At 34.2% G+C, this 16,023-nt stretch overlaps 1 protein-coding gene across 6 annotated transcripts in view; it reads right to left on the bottom strand.

Moving 5' to 3' along the window:
• The window catches only part of PDS5B (PDS5 cohesin associated factor B), a 196,775-nt gene that overhangs the window by 59,800 nt on the left and 120,952 nt on the right, over positions 1–16,023 (bottom strand). For all 6 annotated transcript variants that reach the window (XM_060079876.1, XM_060079875.1, XM_060079880.1 and 3 more), the window contains exons 17-19: positions 14,810–14,925; positions 9,701–9,806; positions 6,876–7,036 (exon numbers count right to left, since the gene is read on the bottom strand). In XM_060079876.1, coding sequence (XP_059935859.1) covers positions 6,876–7,036; positions 9,701–9,806; positions 14,810–14,925 — 383 coding nt within the window. The remainder of the gene's footprint in view (positions 1–6,875; positions 7,037–9,700; positions 9,807–14,809; positions 14,926–16,023) is intronic.

Here is a 16,023-nt window from a genome sequence, read left to right as displayed (position 1 = left end):
ATTTGGAAACGTTTTTTTTTTAAAGGTCACACAGGTCTTCAGTGGCTGGCTATACCACAATGAATCTAACCAATCTCCTACCACTGAGCATTTAGATGTTTTTGTTTTTTTAAATCTTGACAACAAAACAATGAACATCCCTGTGCTAGACCTTTATCTAGCTCTTTATCTGAGCTATATATCCTATAATCTGCTCTGAGATCCTGGAGCTGTAAATCTGCAAATTACATTTCCTAGACTCCCACAAGAGCTGGTAGGTTCTTCCAACAAGAGACACCACAGCTTCTTTAAGGCCTTCTCTGCAGTAGCTGTGCTGCCCTGCAGCAAGAGCCAGGCCACCCCTACTCTGATAGTTAGTTGGCACGATTGGACAGGCTCTTCCACCCATTGGGCAGTCCTTAACACTGCTTATTCCCAGTTGTTCCACCAGCCCTAAGGGTGGTAACTGCTTCCAGCAAATCATAATCTCTGAGCTGCCAAAGCAACTTTTTGCTCTTTCAAGCTTCAAACATCTGTATTAATTAATTTATTTACGTTTAAAATACCTGGAATGGTTTCTGTTTCTGACTGGACCTTGAACCATATACCCACTATGTAGACATATTTTCTAATTATCTCTGGGATAAATACCTCAAAGTGAAACTACAGTATTAAACACCACACACATTTTAAGTTGGTATGTATTGCCACATTACCAACTCAGAAAAGCTGCATCAGTTTATATTCCAACTGAGCACAGCACTGGCATGCTAGCTAAAACTGGTTATACAGCATGTGGGTATTGTATTTGCCTCCAGTACTCTTAGCAGGCATAAATGTCCTTTCCTAATGTGATGAAGGACTTCCTGTTTGTAAATTTCTTATTTATTCCCTATGTTAGTATTCTACTGTGAGACATGTCTGTTATTCCTTTGTTAAGAATCTTATTACAAATATTAACCTTTTCTAAAGTCATATATATTGAAAATAGCTTCCCAGCATACCAGTTCTGTTTCCAATTTATTTCATGATTTTTGCTTCTGTCTAAATAGTATTCTCTCTCACTAAAATATAAGGGCAGAGACCTAACCTGTCCTTTTCATTTTAACATCCTCAAGTACCTCATACACAATGAAGGATCTACAAATATTTTTTCAATAAATGAATTTTTAAAAATCCAATCCATCAATATTTCAATTGTGACTTGGCATCAGTGTCCCTTTCACCACAAAGTAAGAAGTTACAAAAAATGTACTGGTTACTAATATGTTTATTAATTAATTTTATATATATTTAAAATCTTAGATATATGAATAATCTTTGACTCATCTGGAATATATGTAAAAGCAAGTAAGCAGTCTACATTAATTTTTCTTTTTAAAACAGCTTGCCAATTATTTACTCAATAATCTAAGTTTTCCTAATTTCTTTGTCAAATATTATACCCCTCACTATTACAGGGTTGTACAGGGTTACAAATTTCTTATACACTTTACTTTTAAATCTTCTGATTTCTACTCGTATAATATTTTCTAAATGATTGTTAATGGTATATAAAGAAAGCTTTGGATTTTTACATACTTATTTTGCCCATCTTATTTTTTAGTATTTTACTAGTTCTGCAGTTCATTCTCGTGAATTTTTCTTAGAATATGATAACTTTGCTTCCTCCTTTCCAACGCCTGCACCTCTTATTTTCTTATGTAATTATATTGGTTAATGCTTCCAAAACAATGTTAAATCATAGCAGAGCTAGTGTATTTTCTCATCTTGCTCCTGATTTTACTGGGAATGCTTCTAATGTTTTACCATATGATGGTGCATACTGGTTTGAGAAGTATGAAAGCATTAAATTGTATTTTATTGGGTTTAATTATAAATAGTTGATTTTTTTATCAGAAACCCTTTCAGCATCTGTCAAAATGATCTATTGTGTGCCCTTTCCTTTTTACTCATTTATATAATGAATTATAACATGAATATTAGGCTTTTTAGTAGTAACCCTTTTTGTATTCCTGGAATTAACCACATTTAGCCATAGGATATTCTTGTTTTACTGTAGTAAACTCTCTTTTTGATAATATTTTATGTACAATTTCTGCATCAATATTAGTAAGATTTGTCTTAGTTTTCTTTTGGAGGGATATCTTTTATCAGGTTTTAGCATTCCTGTAGTTACACCTTGGCTTTATAAGAAGTAATCTAAATGCTTTCTTTTTCCCCCTATGCTCTGAACAATTTTAAAGAATTAGAATTCCTGTGTGGTTTTTTTTTTTTTTTTTTTTTGCGGTATGCGGGCCTCTCACTGTTGTGGCCTCCCCCGTTGCGGATCACAGGCTGCGGACGCGCAGGCTCCGGACGCGCAGGCTCAGCGGCCATGGCTCACGGGCCCAGCCGCTCCGCGGCATACGGGATCCTCCCAGACCGGGGCACGAACCCGTATCCCCTGCATCGGCAGGCGGACTCTCAACCACTTACGCCACCAGGGAGGCCCCCTGTGTGGTTTTATATATAGATAGATAGATAGATAGATAGATAGATAGATAGATAGATAGATTTGAAATACCTCCTTTAACACACACCTTTTATTGGCCCTTATTATTATTATTAGAAGGTAATTTTCTCTAATTCTTTTATAGTTATAGTCTATTAGGTTTTCTTCTTCCCTCTACTTGACCCAATTTTATTTATTTACATGACCCTTAAAAAAATTCAGGTTTTCAAATATCTAAGACATAGATATAGCCACATCTAAAATTTAAATAATGAAAGGAAAATGATGAGAAAAGACAAATCAAAGATATGCAAACAAGAAGAAAACAAAAGTTTGATTTAGGGGCATAAGCTAAACTGAATGCAAAGAGAAAAAATCACACAACTTGGTAGACAGAGTGACCTCACAATAAAAAGGGGCTAGGGCATCCCTGGTGGTGCAGTGGTTGAGAGTCCACCTGCTGATGCAGGGGACACGGGTTCGTGCCCCAGTCCGGGAAGATCCCACATGCCACAACGGGAGAGGCCACAACAGTGAGAGGCCCACGTTAAGGGGCTAATACATTCCTTAAGTCCTTGAATCCTAAATAATATCCTTCATTTCCCCTTATTTAAGCACAACTTGGCTAGTTAGGAAATGCTTTAGATACATTCTTTTTGTCCATCAAAACTCTCTACTTGTTGAATCATTAACTTTGGAAATCTTTTGTGGTTGAAAAGAAATAAGTCAGCCTCATCACCTTTCCGTTGTACATGATCTACCTTTTTTTTTTTCCCTTGATGTTTATGAAATCACTTCTGTAATCTCTGAAAATTCAGTAAATTCCATCACAGTATTTTCCTAAAACATGAGCCCTTTTAATCTCCAGATTCGTGTTTTCATTCGTTCCAAACAAGTTTACTACTATTTTTAAAAAATGTTTTCCATTTCCCATTATTCTGTTGTCTTCTCCACAGAAACTAATCATGGCTTTTCACTATCTGCAATTCTCTTTTTTAACTGCCTTCATTTCTTTGCCCACTATATCTACATTCTATGCAGTTTCCTCAAGTTCAACAGAACCCTTCCTGATTACATCTTCAATATTGTTTACTCTGCGCTCCTTGCTGTTTATAATAAATTACTTACTATAATACAAATATGTTCCTGCTCTTCTTTATCCTTAGTTCTGCCATTTCTCTTTTTATGTTATCTTATTTTTGTTCTTTTTTTCCAGATGTCATTTGCTGTTTAATTTTCTTGGCAGTTTAGAACAACTGTCTAAAATTTTCTTTTTTCCTAGAAAAATACAACTCTTCCAAAGTGCTGATCAGCTATCTTTTGAACGCTCAATTATCCCCACAGGATTCATGTTTGTTAATTTATTTGTATTCTGTTAATTCATCTTTGAGTAAGAGAAATTCTCTCTGGCTCCACCATTTAAACAAAAATGTAGATAGTGTTTCCCTGATGACTGAAGGTTGGGCACTTGTTTTAAAAAATTAACATAAGAACTCCCAACTCAAACTACACTTGCTTAATTAGCTGGATAAACAGCATGGAGGAAGAAGTTGGGACTAAAGGTATCAAGTCCTTTTTTTCTGTGTAATTTCTAAGTCTGCTTAAGCTCCTCCAATTGAGAACCAGCTCCACTTGGACTATGACCATAACTTATGCTATAGGGGACTCTCAGTTTTGGCATATCTGCCTACTTTGGGATGAGCCAGATTCCTGAGAGACTTACTGAGTCATAATGGAACCCATAATTCACCATCATTTTAGTTTAGTGGGTCAGCACATAATTTTTTCTGTTCCTGTAAAGTTGGTGAGACATTTGCTTCACAATTCTACTCTAGGCCTTACCTCACCTATAAGCTTTGCTCCTCCTGTTAAGCCCAGAGACAAATGGTATGACCGAAAAGTCTCTCCTTTAGCTCTATTCCAGCTGAAATTAGGTTTTTGCTATTTCTCTCAAAGCTGCCCATAGCTCAAACTCCTCCCTCTAAATGAGCAAATGAAAGAACACTCATTACACATTCCCTTAAACATCTGATTCAGGGATACATTTATCAACTGTCAATGTTCTCACACTCAATTCAGTCTAAATGGCTTATCTAGCACCAATTCTGTCCAGCTCGTGGTAGCTTCTACTTAGATACATTTTTCTTTTAAATTATTTTAGGGAATTCAAGGGAAGATAATTTACTAAACATTCATTTAACTCTATCGTTTTTCCTCAACATCAACTCACCCAATTTAATAATTTAAAATATAAAACCTGCATACATATTTTATCTCCTGGAAGACATATACTATGAATTACTTCATCAAGAACAGTGTGTACACACAGTAGGTATTCAATATCAGCTGAATTAATTCTCCTCATGAGAGATATCCGAAATATACTCAGCATACATATCAAATAACTCTAAGTACTTCAGTTCCATATTAAAGCAGAGTATGTTTTAAAATGCCCTCGTGTTCTAAAATGTCCACCTTTCGACCTTGTTCTCGTAGTTCTCCTACAAATATATCAAACAGTGTTTCTTTAAAATATAAAGGGTACTAGGAAAGACAGTCTAGAATGAAAACTAAAACCTCCACTGAATAAATCAAACTATAACTTGTTTAAAGCTCTAATTAAGAAAGGAACTGTGCCATAATGGATATGGTACCATAAGCACTGCAAACAAACAGGCCTATATTCAAATCTTCACTCTGCTATTTACTAGCTATGTGACCTAGAACCATTTACCTCAAGTAAACATTAGATTCCCCATTTGGAAGATTAGGATAATTCCTACAAATCACACTGAATTGTTACAAGGTTTAAGTGAGATAATACAAAAAGTGGGCATTCAGTATATGGTAGAGTTATATACAGTTTATACATATAGTGTGTGTGTATACGTATTATCTCCAAACTCTGATCTCTGGTCTGGATAGGAGAGTCGCAGCTCCATTCCAAAGGGAAGTTTATGTTCTAGGCTCCCTTAAAAATTAAGAAGCCAGTTCTAAACAATAAAGTTTCTTACCCTTGCCAAAAAGTATACTGTTACAAAATTCTTTTATGTTTCAATTATCACTTAAATAATGCTTTTGTCCTATATATCAATAGTTTCTAGAATTAAGTTCATGCAAATAGAAAGTAATAACAGAAAGTATACCTGAGCCTCTAAAAGCTAGCTTTGTCCAAATCTCTTTCTAAGGAAAAGAGCCGCAGGCAATTCTTCAACATGAAGAAGCACAGTACCCCAACCACAACTAACTAGACCAAAAGTAATGAGAGCTGGATGTAAAACCAATCACCATTGACTATGGCAATATCAAGACCAACTATCAGCTATGCTCTCCAGGAACAGGGAGGAGAGATGCATGCAGAGAAGCAAGCAGGGATTCATAAAGAATGAAGACTTATTCGTTTTGAGCTATTAGAGAATTTGAGCTATTAGAGAATCTTGAACAATAATCAACCACTATTAGAGATCACCAGGATAACCGCACAATTTCCAATTCTTGGAAATACTAGAATACACAAACACACACACATAACACACTGCTGTTAGGATGCTTATACCATTCTTCTCTGTTTCCCTGTGCCAAATAAAGCAATACTTCTGAAAATTTCCGAGCCAATACTCATAATCACCGAAGAAAGTAAAGAGTGCTATGGACAATCCTGTTGAAATGCCTTTGGAATTTCCCATTGGACCTTAAATTTTCATGAATTACTTATCCTATGCCATAATATGTCAAGGAACTGTTTTACTATAAAACTGCTTTCATTAAAATCTTTAAGGGCGGGCTTCCCTGGTGGTGCAGTGGTTGAGAGTCTGCCTGCCAATGCAGGGGACAAGGGTTCGAGCCCTGGTCCGAAAAGATCCCACATGCCACCGGGCAACTAAGCCCGTGCACCACAACTACTGAACCTGCGCTCTAGAGCCTGCGAGCCACAACTACTGAGCCCACGTGGCACAACTACTGAAGCCTGTGCGCCTAGAGTCCGTGCTCCACAACAAGAGAAGCCACCGCAATGAGAAGCCTGTGCACCGCAATGAAGAGTAGCCCCCACTCACCACAACTACGGAAAGCCCGAGTGCAGCAACGAATACCCAACGCAGCCAAAAATAAATAAATTAAATTTTAAAAAAAGAAAAGTATATATACAATTCAAAAAAAAACCTTTACGCAAAACTGATGCTTCAGAAAGAAACGCCATGCTCACCCTACATTTTCATGAATCTTCTAAAACCAATCAATGCTTTCTCCCAGGAAATGAGAATCTAAACTGAATATTTTAGACTTAAGATAACCCAGACATTATTTCCTCAAAACTTAAAAGATTCCAACTATTACATAAATCAAGAAACAGTAAGTTATTTTTCTGTCTTCCAGAATATTTATCAGAAAAATCTCAACTCACGATCTGATGTGTGGGAAATCCTCTTCAATTTTGCTTCCTGTGTTTTTGAAAATTTGGAGTGCAGCTTCTGCTACTTTTTCATCATCCATTTTCAGACAAGCCAGGAGAGATTCAAATGTTTCAGCAGAATGAAATGAGATGGGATGTGTAAATGAGAGTACCTAAAAAATGATCATAAAAAATGATCTGTAATCCTTTTCACCTTTATAAACCTGAAATGTTACATATTAGAAATACTACAAATCCAAGTAAATACAAAAATAATTATGCTAAAAAATCAATAAGAGCACTATAAATAAAATTTAAAACTTACTCAAATATATAACAGAAATGTTCTTGTGTAAGAAGACTGTACAATCTAAAGAAACAATTACCTTCAAAATTAAATTACATGTTAACATAATTCTACTCAGAATAATCTGGATTTGGTTAATGTTTAGGGAGGGGGGTGGAGGAGAATGAATGTAGGAGAAAAGGAAAATGAGAAGAGAGAATTTTTTTAAAAACCTCTATGATTCTAAACAAAGATCGTTAGAAGAGACCAGCTAATAACATTTTTGGAAAAAAGTAATCTAAGGAAGGGGGTAAAACACCAGACAATAAAAGATATTGTAAGGTTACAATAATCAAATTAACATGGTACTAACATTAGAAGCAACAAAAAAAAAAGAAAAAAGAAAGCAATGAATAGAGCTTACCATATATAAGCACTTAAGATAGGGTGTAATAGATTATAAAGATGGTAACAGAAAATAAATGAGAATGGATGGATTTTTTATTTTTAATAAATAGTCCTGGTAAAGGTGGATAGTTATTTGGAGGAAATCAAATTAGACCCTCCCCTACAATACACAATTTCAAAATAAATTCTAGCTGCGTTGTTTCAAATTTAAAAATCACAAACAATAAAAATCCCTCTGAACATGACAGGACTTTTAAGCTTAAAATAAATTAGACTCAAATGTAAAAATAAGCAAGTAGTAGAAAAATGTATTAGCATAATGCCATATTTATAAGACTGAGAAACAAGCAAAATAAGTGATGTTATTTAGAGATATACACATAGACATAAATGGAAAATCTATACAGAATAGTTAAGAGAATAATAAACTCCAAATTCAGGACAATCAGACCTGGGAGATGTGGGGCAAAAAGACACTCAGTGAACTTCAACAGTATTAATATTCTATTTAATTTGAGTTAGCATTCCTTTTACTTTCTATTAGTATTCATTTTATTACTATACTTTACAACGTACATATAACAGAATACATTTTATTTTTTTATATATCAAATACGTCCTATAGGGGCTTCCCTGGTGGCGCAGTGGTTGAGAGTCCACCTGCTGATGCAGGGAACACGGGTTCATGCCCCGGTCCAGGAGGATCCCACATGCCGCGGAGCGGCTGGGCCCGTGAGCCATGGCCGCTGAGCCTGCGCGTCCGGAGCCTGTGCTCCACAACAGAAGAGGCCACAACAGTGAGAGGCCCGCGTACCGCCAAAAAAAAAAAAAAAAAAAAAAAAAAGTCCTATAAAAAGGCCAAGGAAGTTAAAAGCTCACTTAAGTCAGTTAAAAAAACAAAAGATTGAGATGTCAGTAGAAAATGAACACAGGATAAAAGTAATGAATTCACCACAGAGAAGACACTAATGATCAACATATGAAAGGTGGATCTCACTAGCAATAATTATATAAATTAAAACATTATTTTTCGCTTATCAGATTAGTAAAACTCTTAAAATTTTATACTATTCCAAATTTGTGAAGATAGGAGATAGGCACCTTCATACACTGTTGACTGAGTTATATATACTGTATGAGTACAATTTCTCTGTAAAGGAATTTGAATATACATATATCCAAGAATTTTGAAAGTGGTCATTCTCTTTGACCTAGTAATGTCCTTCTAGTATTAAATTAAAAAAAAAAAAGAAAGACATTAGCAGGAGATCTTAGATATATTTACCTTAGCAGTAATAAAATGAGAAAAATCTAAATATCCAACAATATGAAAACAGTTGGGAACACTATGATATCCCCAAAATGAACTAATCACCATTTCAAAAAATAATGTTTATTATTATTTTTAGTATGAGCCAGACACTCTGCTAAGACATTAAGTACATGATTTAATTTAGTCCCTGTGAGAGAACTACTGTTACTAACTCCATTATAGATGAGGAAATGGAGGCAATTAAATTAAAGCATACATCTAAAATCAGATCTGTTTTTTGACACTCTTAAAAATACTGTCTTAAAAAACATTGAGAAAAATGCTTATAATTTATTATGGGAAAACAGTCAAGATACGAAATTGTATTTTCAGTCTGATCTCAACTATATAAAAGTGTACATTCTTCTAAAGATTAAAAGGAAACAAAAGATATTTATGAATGATAGGCTTCTCAATGTTTTCTTCTTTATTAGTTTATATTTTTAATGTATCAACAATTAACTGATATTTTTGTAATCAGTAAAAGGTAGTAGTATATTTTAGCTAACAGAATAACACATAAAACGGACTTTAAAATTTTGGTTCTTCCTGTGGTAGGGGTAAGCAAGTTCTTTGTTTACTAATGAAAGCTTCAAATTATAATCCTTAATATAATTAATACTAGGTTATATTATACAATTTAAACCTGAGAATATTTAGCTTACATGTTAGAATAAACATGCAATTTCAAAATTACCTAAAAATGATTAAGAAAATTTTACTTCAGGTTCTATAAACCTAAAGAAGCAAATCTCAAGTCTAAAAAATCCAAACTATATATGTTTAACAATTGTCTAATTAGGCACTTAATTTCACCTTAAGCATATTTACCTTAAGCAGTTCAAGACCTGCCCTGATGGCTTGATCAGTTGGAACACCCTCATCTTCATCATCTGCTGTTCCATCTATTGATTTGTTCACTTGCTTTATAAGAGCACTAGAGTATGAAAAAAAATTTTTTTTCATTTTTTTAACTCTTCTATTAGCAATGTCTAAGAAAAATAATCCTGAATATTTTCTATATAGACCACAACTAAACCACATAAAATTTGATACAGCTGTTCCCCAACCATTATGGCAAATCAGAAAGCTATAGTAAATATAGCTTCTTTTTGAAATGATATTTTCCTCTGTCCATTCAAATGAGGTCAAAATGTTATCTGATTTGCTGTTTATTAATGCCATATTTTTATTCTTGTATTTTCCGTGTAAAGTTTATGCCTAAACATGTGAATGATAATAGATGTTTTCTAACTATCTAAAGTTCATTATTACTCCAGTAAGTAATACTTACTGAAGATTTTTATTTGGGGTAGTTGGAGCTATGAGAATCAGTTAATCAGGGAAAATGGGCAGAAAAGGACATTATATAATTTAGTATTTATTAATGTCAAGCACAAATTTAAAAGGCAATCAAACTGTGTTACTAGCCTTACTTTATAAAGCATTCATATAATCAATAAGAAAAAGACAATTCCTCTAAGCCACTCACAGAAAAATAAAAAGAAACACAATTAGCCAAGAAACACATAGGGAAAAAAATGTTCAACTTTATTCACAATTTTTTGGGTTTTTTTAAAATAGTACCATCATTCACCTATAAAAAGGCAAAGACTGAAAAGGTTAAGTCATTATCAGGAAGAGTTAGGTGAATTGGACACTCATTGACTACTGGTAGAGAACAAGAGTGGAATCTTTCTGCAGCATGGTGGCTAAAGCAAGAGGGCGCTGGAGTCAGACTTCCTCAGTTTAAATGCCCCTAGCTATTTCCCAGCAGTGGAAAGTTACTCAAACATCTGTGTAGCTCACTGTTCCTTACCTGTAAAATGGGAATAAAAATATTTCTTGCTTAACCTTACTTTCTTCTGTGATTATGAGTATTGACTCGGAAATTTTCAGAAGTATTGCTTTATTTGGCACAGGGAAACAGAGAAGAATGGTATAAGCATCCTAACAGCAGTGTGTTATGTGTGTGTGTTTGTGTATTCTAGTATTTCCAAGAATTGGAAATTGTGCGGTTATCCTGGTGATCTCTAATAGTGGTTGATTATTGTTCAAGATTCTCTAATAGCTCAAATTCTCTAATAGCTCAAAACGAATAAGTCTTCATTCTTTATGAATCCCTGCTTGCTTCTCTGCATGCATCTCTCCTCCCTGTTCCTGGAGAGCATAGCTGATAGTTGGTCTTGATATTGCCATAGTCAATGGTGATTGGTTTTACATCCAGCTCTCATTACTTTTGGTCTAGTTAGTTGTGGTTGGGGTACTGTGCTTCTTCATGTTGAAGAATTGCCTGCGGCTCTTTTCCTTAGAAAGAGATTTGGACAAAGCTAACTTTTAGAGGCTCAGGTATACTTTCTGTTATTACTTTCTATTTGCATGAACTTAATTCTAGAAACTATTGATATATAGGACAAAAGCATTATTTAAGTGATAATTGAAACATAAAAGAATTTTGTAACAGTATACTTTTTGGCAAGGGTAAGAAACTTTATTGTTTAGAACTGGCTTCTTAATTTTTAAGGGAGCCTAGAACATAAACTTCCCTTTGGAATGGAGCTGCGACTCTCCTATCCAGACCAGAGATCAGAGTTTGGAGATATACGTATACACACACACTATATGTATAAACTGTATATAACTCTACCATATACTGAATGCCCACTTTTTGTATTATCTCACTTAAACCTTGTAACAATTCAGTGTGATTTGTAGGAATTATCCTAATCTTCCAAATGGGGAATCTAATGTTTACTTGAGGTAAATGGTTCTAGGTCACATAGCTAGTAAATAGCAGAGTGAAGATTTGAATATAGGCCTGTTTGTTTGCAGTGCTTATGGTACCATATCCATTATGGCACAGTTCCTTTCTTAATTAGAGCTTTAAACAAGTTATAGTTTGATTTATTCAGTGGAGGTTTTAGTTTTCATTCTAGACTGTCTTTCCTAGTACCCTTTATATTTTAAAGAAACACTGTTTGATATATTTGTAGGAGAACTACGAGAACAAGGTCGAAAGGTGGACATTTTAGAACACGAGGGCATTTTAAAACATACTCTGCTTTAATATGGAACTGAAGTACTTAGAGTTATTTGATATGTATGCTGAGTATATTTCGGATATCTCTCATGAGGAGAATTAATTCAGCTGATATTGAATACCTACTGTGTGTACACACTGTTCTTGATGAAGTAATTCATAGTATATGTCTTCCAGGAGATAAAATATGTATGCAGGTTTTATATTTTAAATTATTAAATTGGGTGAGTTGATGTTGAGGAAAAACGATAGAGTTAAATGAATGTTTAGTAAATTATCTTCCCTTGAATTCCCTAAAATAATTTAAAAGAAAAATGTATCTAAGTAGAAGCTACCACGAGCTGGACAGAATTGGTGCTAGATAAGCCATTTAGACTGAATTGAGTGTGAGAACATTGACAGTTGATAAATGTATCCCTGAATCAGATGTTTAAGGGAATGTGTAATGAGTGTTCTTTCATTTGCTCATTTAGAGGGAGGAGTTTGAGCTATGGGCAGCTTTGAGAGAAATAGCAAAAACCTAATTTCAGCTGGAATAGAGCTAAAGGAGAGACTTTTCGGTCATACCATTTGTCTCTTGCCTTATAAAGTTAAGAAGTGAGTTAAAACACGTAAAACACAGAGAATCAGCCCAGGCACGTTATAAGCGCTAATGGCTACTACCTGTTACTATTATTATGTTTGAACATTTCTTCTGTAACCCCATGACTTACTAACTGCTAAAGTCAAAGACCTGTTTTGGTCCTCAGTCTTTCTGTTCATCACACATATTACTGCTGGAAACTTTTTCTATCTTAAGTTTCAAAATACTGCAATAACCTGGTTTTCTTACCTTTCTGTAATTTTTCTACTGTTAAAAAAAATTCCAAGGTTCTGTCCATCATCTTTTGATCTTTTTAACTTTTTCTACATAATCTTGCTCAGGGAGCTATCTATTCTCAGTTTCACTTTAAATTCAATTTACCTTGATTAAAAAAAAATTGCGTCCAAATAAGCAGCACATCCTTTCTTACCAGCTCCTTTCATTCTTTTCATGGTAATACTATTCATCATCTGGACTTGACCCCGTATACTTGTGACTCCTCCCTTTTATTCCCCATTTCCAGTAAGATGACCCATTTTTTACGTTGTTCTTTTAAAACCTTCCTCAAATATGTTCTTTCCCTTCCATCCCACTACCACCATCCACAGACAATTATAACACCTTAGCAGTCTATCTCTTTGACTTCCCTTCCTCCTATCCATCATCAATCATTCCTGGTTCTCAACAGAGCAAAGAACAAAGTAAAAGCTCTAAAGTTAGATCTTAAAGGCTTTCCACAATCTGATCCCAAATGTTTTTTTAGAATCACCTCATAACACTTTTACACTTCTCCATATTGTACTTTAAATAGATGGCAATCATTTTCTAAATATCCTTGTTCTTTCCTATCCCAGTTAGCTTGGCTTATATTAATCTCAATACCTAGAATACTCCTCCCATTTCTGTAGAAATACAATCTTACCCCATTCTTCCTCTTAGGTGAAATACTACCCCCTTTGAGAAATCTTCTTTCAGTCCTCTGAACACTATCTGCACCAATTTTATAGAACTATAATATAACTTCCTGATTAAAACTCTTTATTCCCTTACTCAACAGAAGGTTGATGAAAAGCAGAAAATATGCTTTGCCAATACCTAACTAGCATCACTTCAAATATACTGTAGCAGGCATGGGATTATTTATTTAATTAATGAATTTCAGTCTGATTCAGATTCTTCCTTGTACTAATATAGAAGGTTCTGGTTTTTTGTTCTGTTTCCTTTTGTTTTTCAAACTGAAGGACCCTATCTTCAAATGAAAAATGATGCAAGAGGAGTCCAAAGTGACAAATGGGCATCCAAAGTAGGGTCTGTCTCCCTACTCTATGGAGGGTCACAAGTGAAAAGCTACACCCTATGCCCTCCTCAAAAAAAAAACCCCAAAGGGGCTTTACTGAGTACAGAGTGTACCATTAGTATTATTTATTTTAGATTCCAATATACCTCTGAAAGGCAGTACTGATCACTAATATATCAGTATGCTCTCTATATATTTTATAAGTACTTTCTTTTTTCAACCAGTTGAAAGATTTTAGGAAAAGCTATTAAAAAAAAAAAAGAAAAGGGGACTTCGCTGGTGGTCCAGTGGTTAAGACTCTGTACTCCCAATGCAAGGGGCACAGGTTCGATCCCTGGACAAGGAACTAAGATCCCGCATGCCACATGGTGCAGCCAAAAATAAATAAATTAATTAAAATAAAATAAAATAAAAACTAAAAATAAATAAATAAATAGAAAAGAAAAGAGCTCTTCCCACATTTTACAAAACCAAGTACAGATATAAAAAGAAAGTATTTTCCAAGATATCACAGTCAGGTGATAAAGTTTCAAACCTGAAACTTTAAATGAAGGTTGTTTTAAAAATAACATTTTCAGTTCTCAGATATCTGTGAAAATGCATCGTATGTTGTTTTACAACATATTCACTTAGTTTTCTTTTCCTGAGAACAGAACTGCAATCTGTTTCTATTAGTTAACTTATGCAAGCTAACTAACTAGTTTACTAGTAACAGACAAAAACTAGGCTTGGATTGACAAATTCTCATCCAAATTGAAAGAGTACCTAAAACAAGATAAACTAAATACATACACACATATATATACAGAGGAGTGTATGTATATATACAAACATATACATATATATGAATAGATCTATTTACAGATACCTACAGATTAGGGTATAGCCATTATGTATATACATAAACCTATACTATGAGTGCCTTACTCAATAATGAGCACAGGTACCCAATAATGATTGACTACTAAAGCATGAATGAATTAATAGTAATGAAAATTCAATATTTTAATATACAAATACCTGATAGATTCAGTATCTATGTGCACAGGTGCTATCCTCTCCAAGAGAAACTTGATCATTTCCAGAAAAGGATTTGTAGGCTGTTTGGGGTTGCCCAACTTCTTAGTTATTTCACGCTGTAATGTAGATTTTTAAAATATTAAAAAAGTATTTTAAAATAATTCATTACATTAAAACGTTAAGAACCTATAATAATTAAAACCACGTAGTATTGGTGCTGGAATAAACAAATCAATAGGAATAGACTAAGAATTTATCATAGGAGAAAGGTAATATTTCAAGTAAGTAGGAAAAGGTAGATTATTCAATATATTGTTATATTGAAATACCCGAACAGACATTTAGAATAAAAGCAGAGCTATATCCCTATCTCACACCTTACACCAAAAATATTCCAAAATGATGAAAACAAATACGAAAGAATAAAACCAAGGGTCAGTGGATACACAAACTTCAACAAGCAAAATTATTACGGAAGCTCATTAAAACTACAGATTCCTGGGTCTCGTTGTGAAGATTCTCATTTAGTCAACCTGGCGTAGAGCCAAAAATCATCTTTTTTAAAAAAGAATTTAGGATGATACATGGACAACAGATTAAGAAATACTGACATGAGGGACTTCCCTGGTGGCGCAGTGGTTAAGACTTCATGCTCCCAATGCAGGAGGCCCGGGTTCAATCCCTGCTCAGGGAACTAGATCGTACATGCATGCCACAACTAAAAGTTCGCATGCCACATCTAAGGAGCCTTCAAGCCACAACTAAGGAGCCCACTGTTGCAACTAAGACTGAGCGCAACGTAAATAAATAAATAAATAAATAAATAAATATTTTTAAAAAAAATCTGACATCAGTAAACATTTTCATTGACCTGCAATAGAATGGGATTTCATAAGCAGGACTCCAAAGGCAAAAACCTTGAGGAGACTGCTGACAGACTTAGCGAGATAACAAAACTATAGTATGTAAAGGACATCATAAACAAAATGAAAAGGGAAAACTACAACAGATAGAAAACTATATCTGCAGCTTAATTAACATACTGTGCCATGACATACTAACAAATCAGTAAGATAAAGACAAATATTCCAGAAAAATAGGCAAAGACTAAAAAACACACAATTTACAAAAGAAATAAGAATAACTAATATACTGAAGGAGAAAAAATGATCAGATGACTAGCAACCAATTTTACAAATCCTATCAAAATAATG

Source organism: Mesoplodon densirostris, chromosome 17 (assembly GCF_025265405.1).
Source record: "Mesoplodon densirostris isolate mMesDen1 chromosome 17, mMesDen1 primary haplotype, whole genome shotgun sequence".
Classification (NCBI taxonomy): domain Eukaryota; kingdom Metazoa; phylum Chordata; class Mammalia; order Artiodactyla; family Ziphiidae; genus Mesoplodon; species Mesoplodon densirostris.
This window is presented reverse-complemented; position numbering and strand designations above follow the sequence as displayed.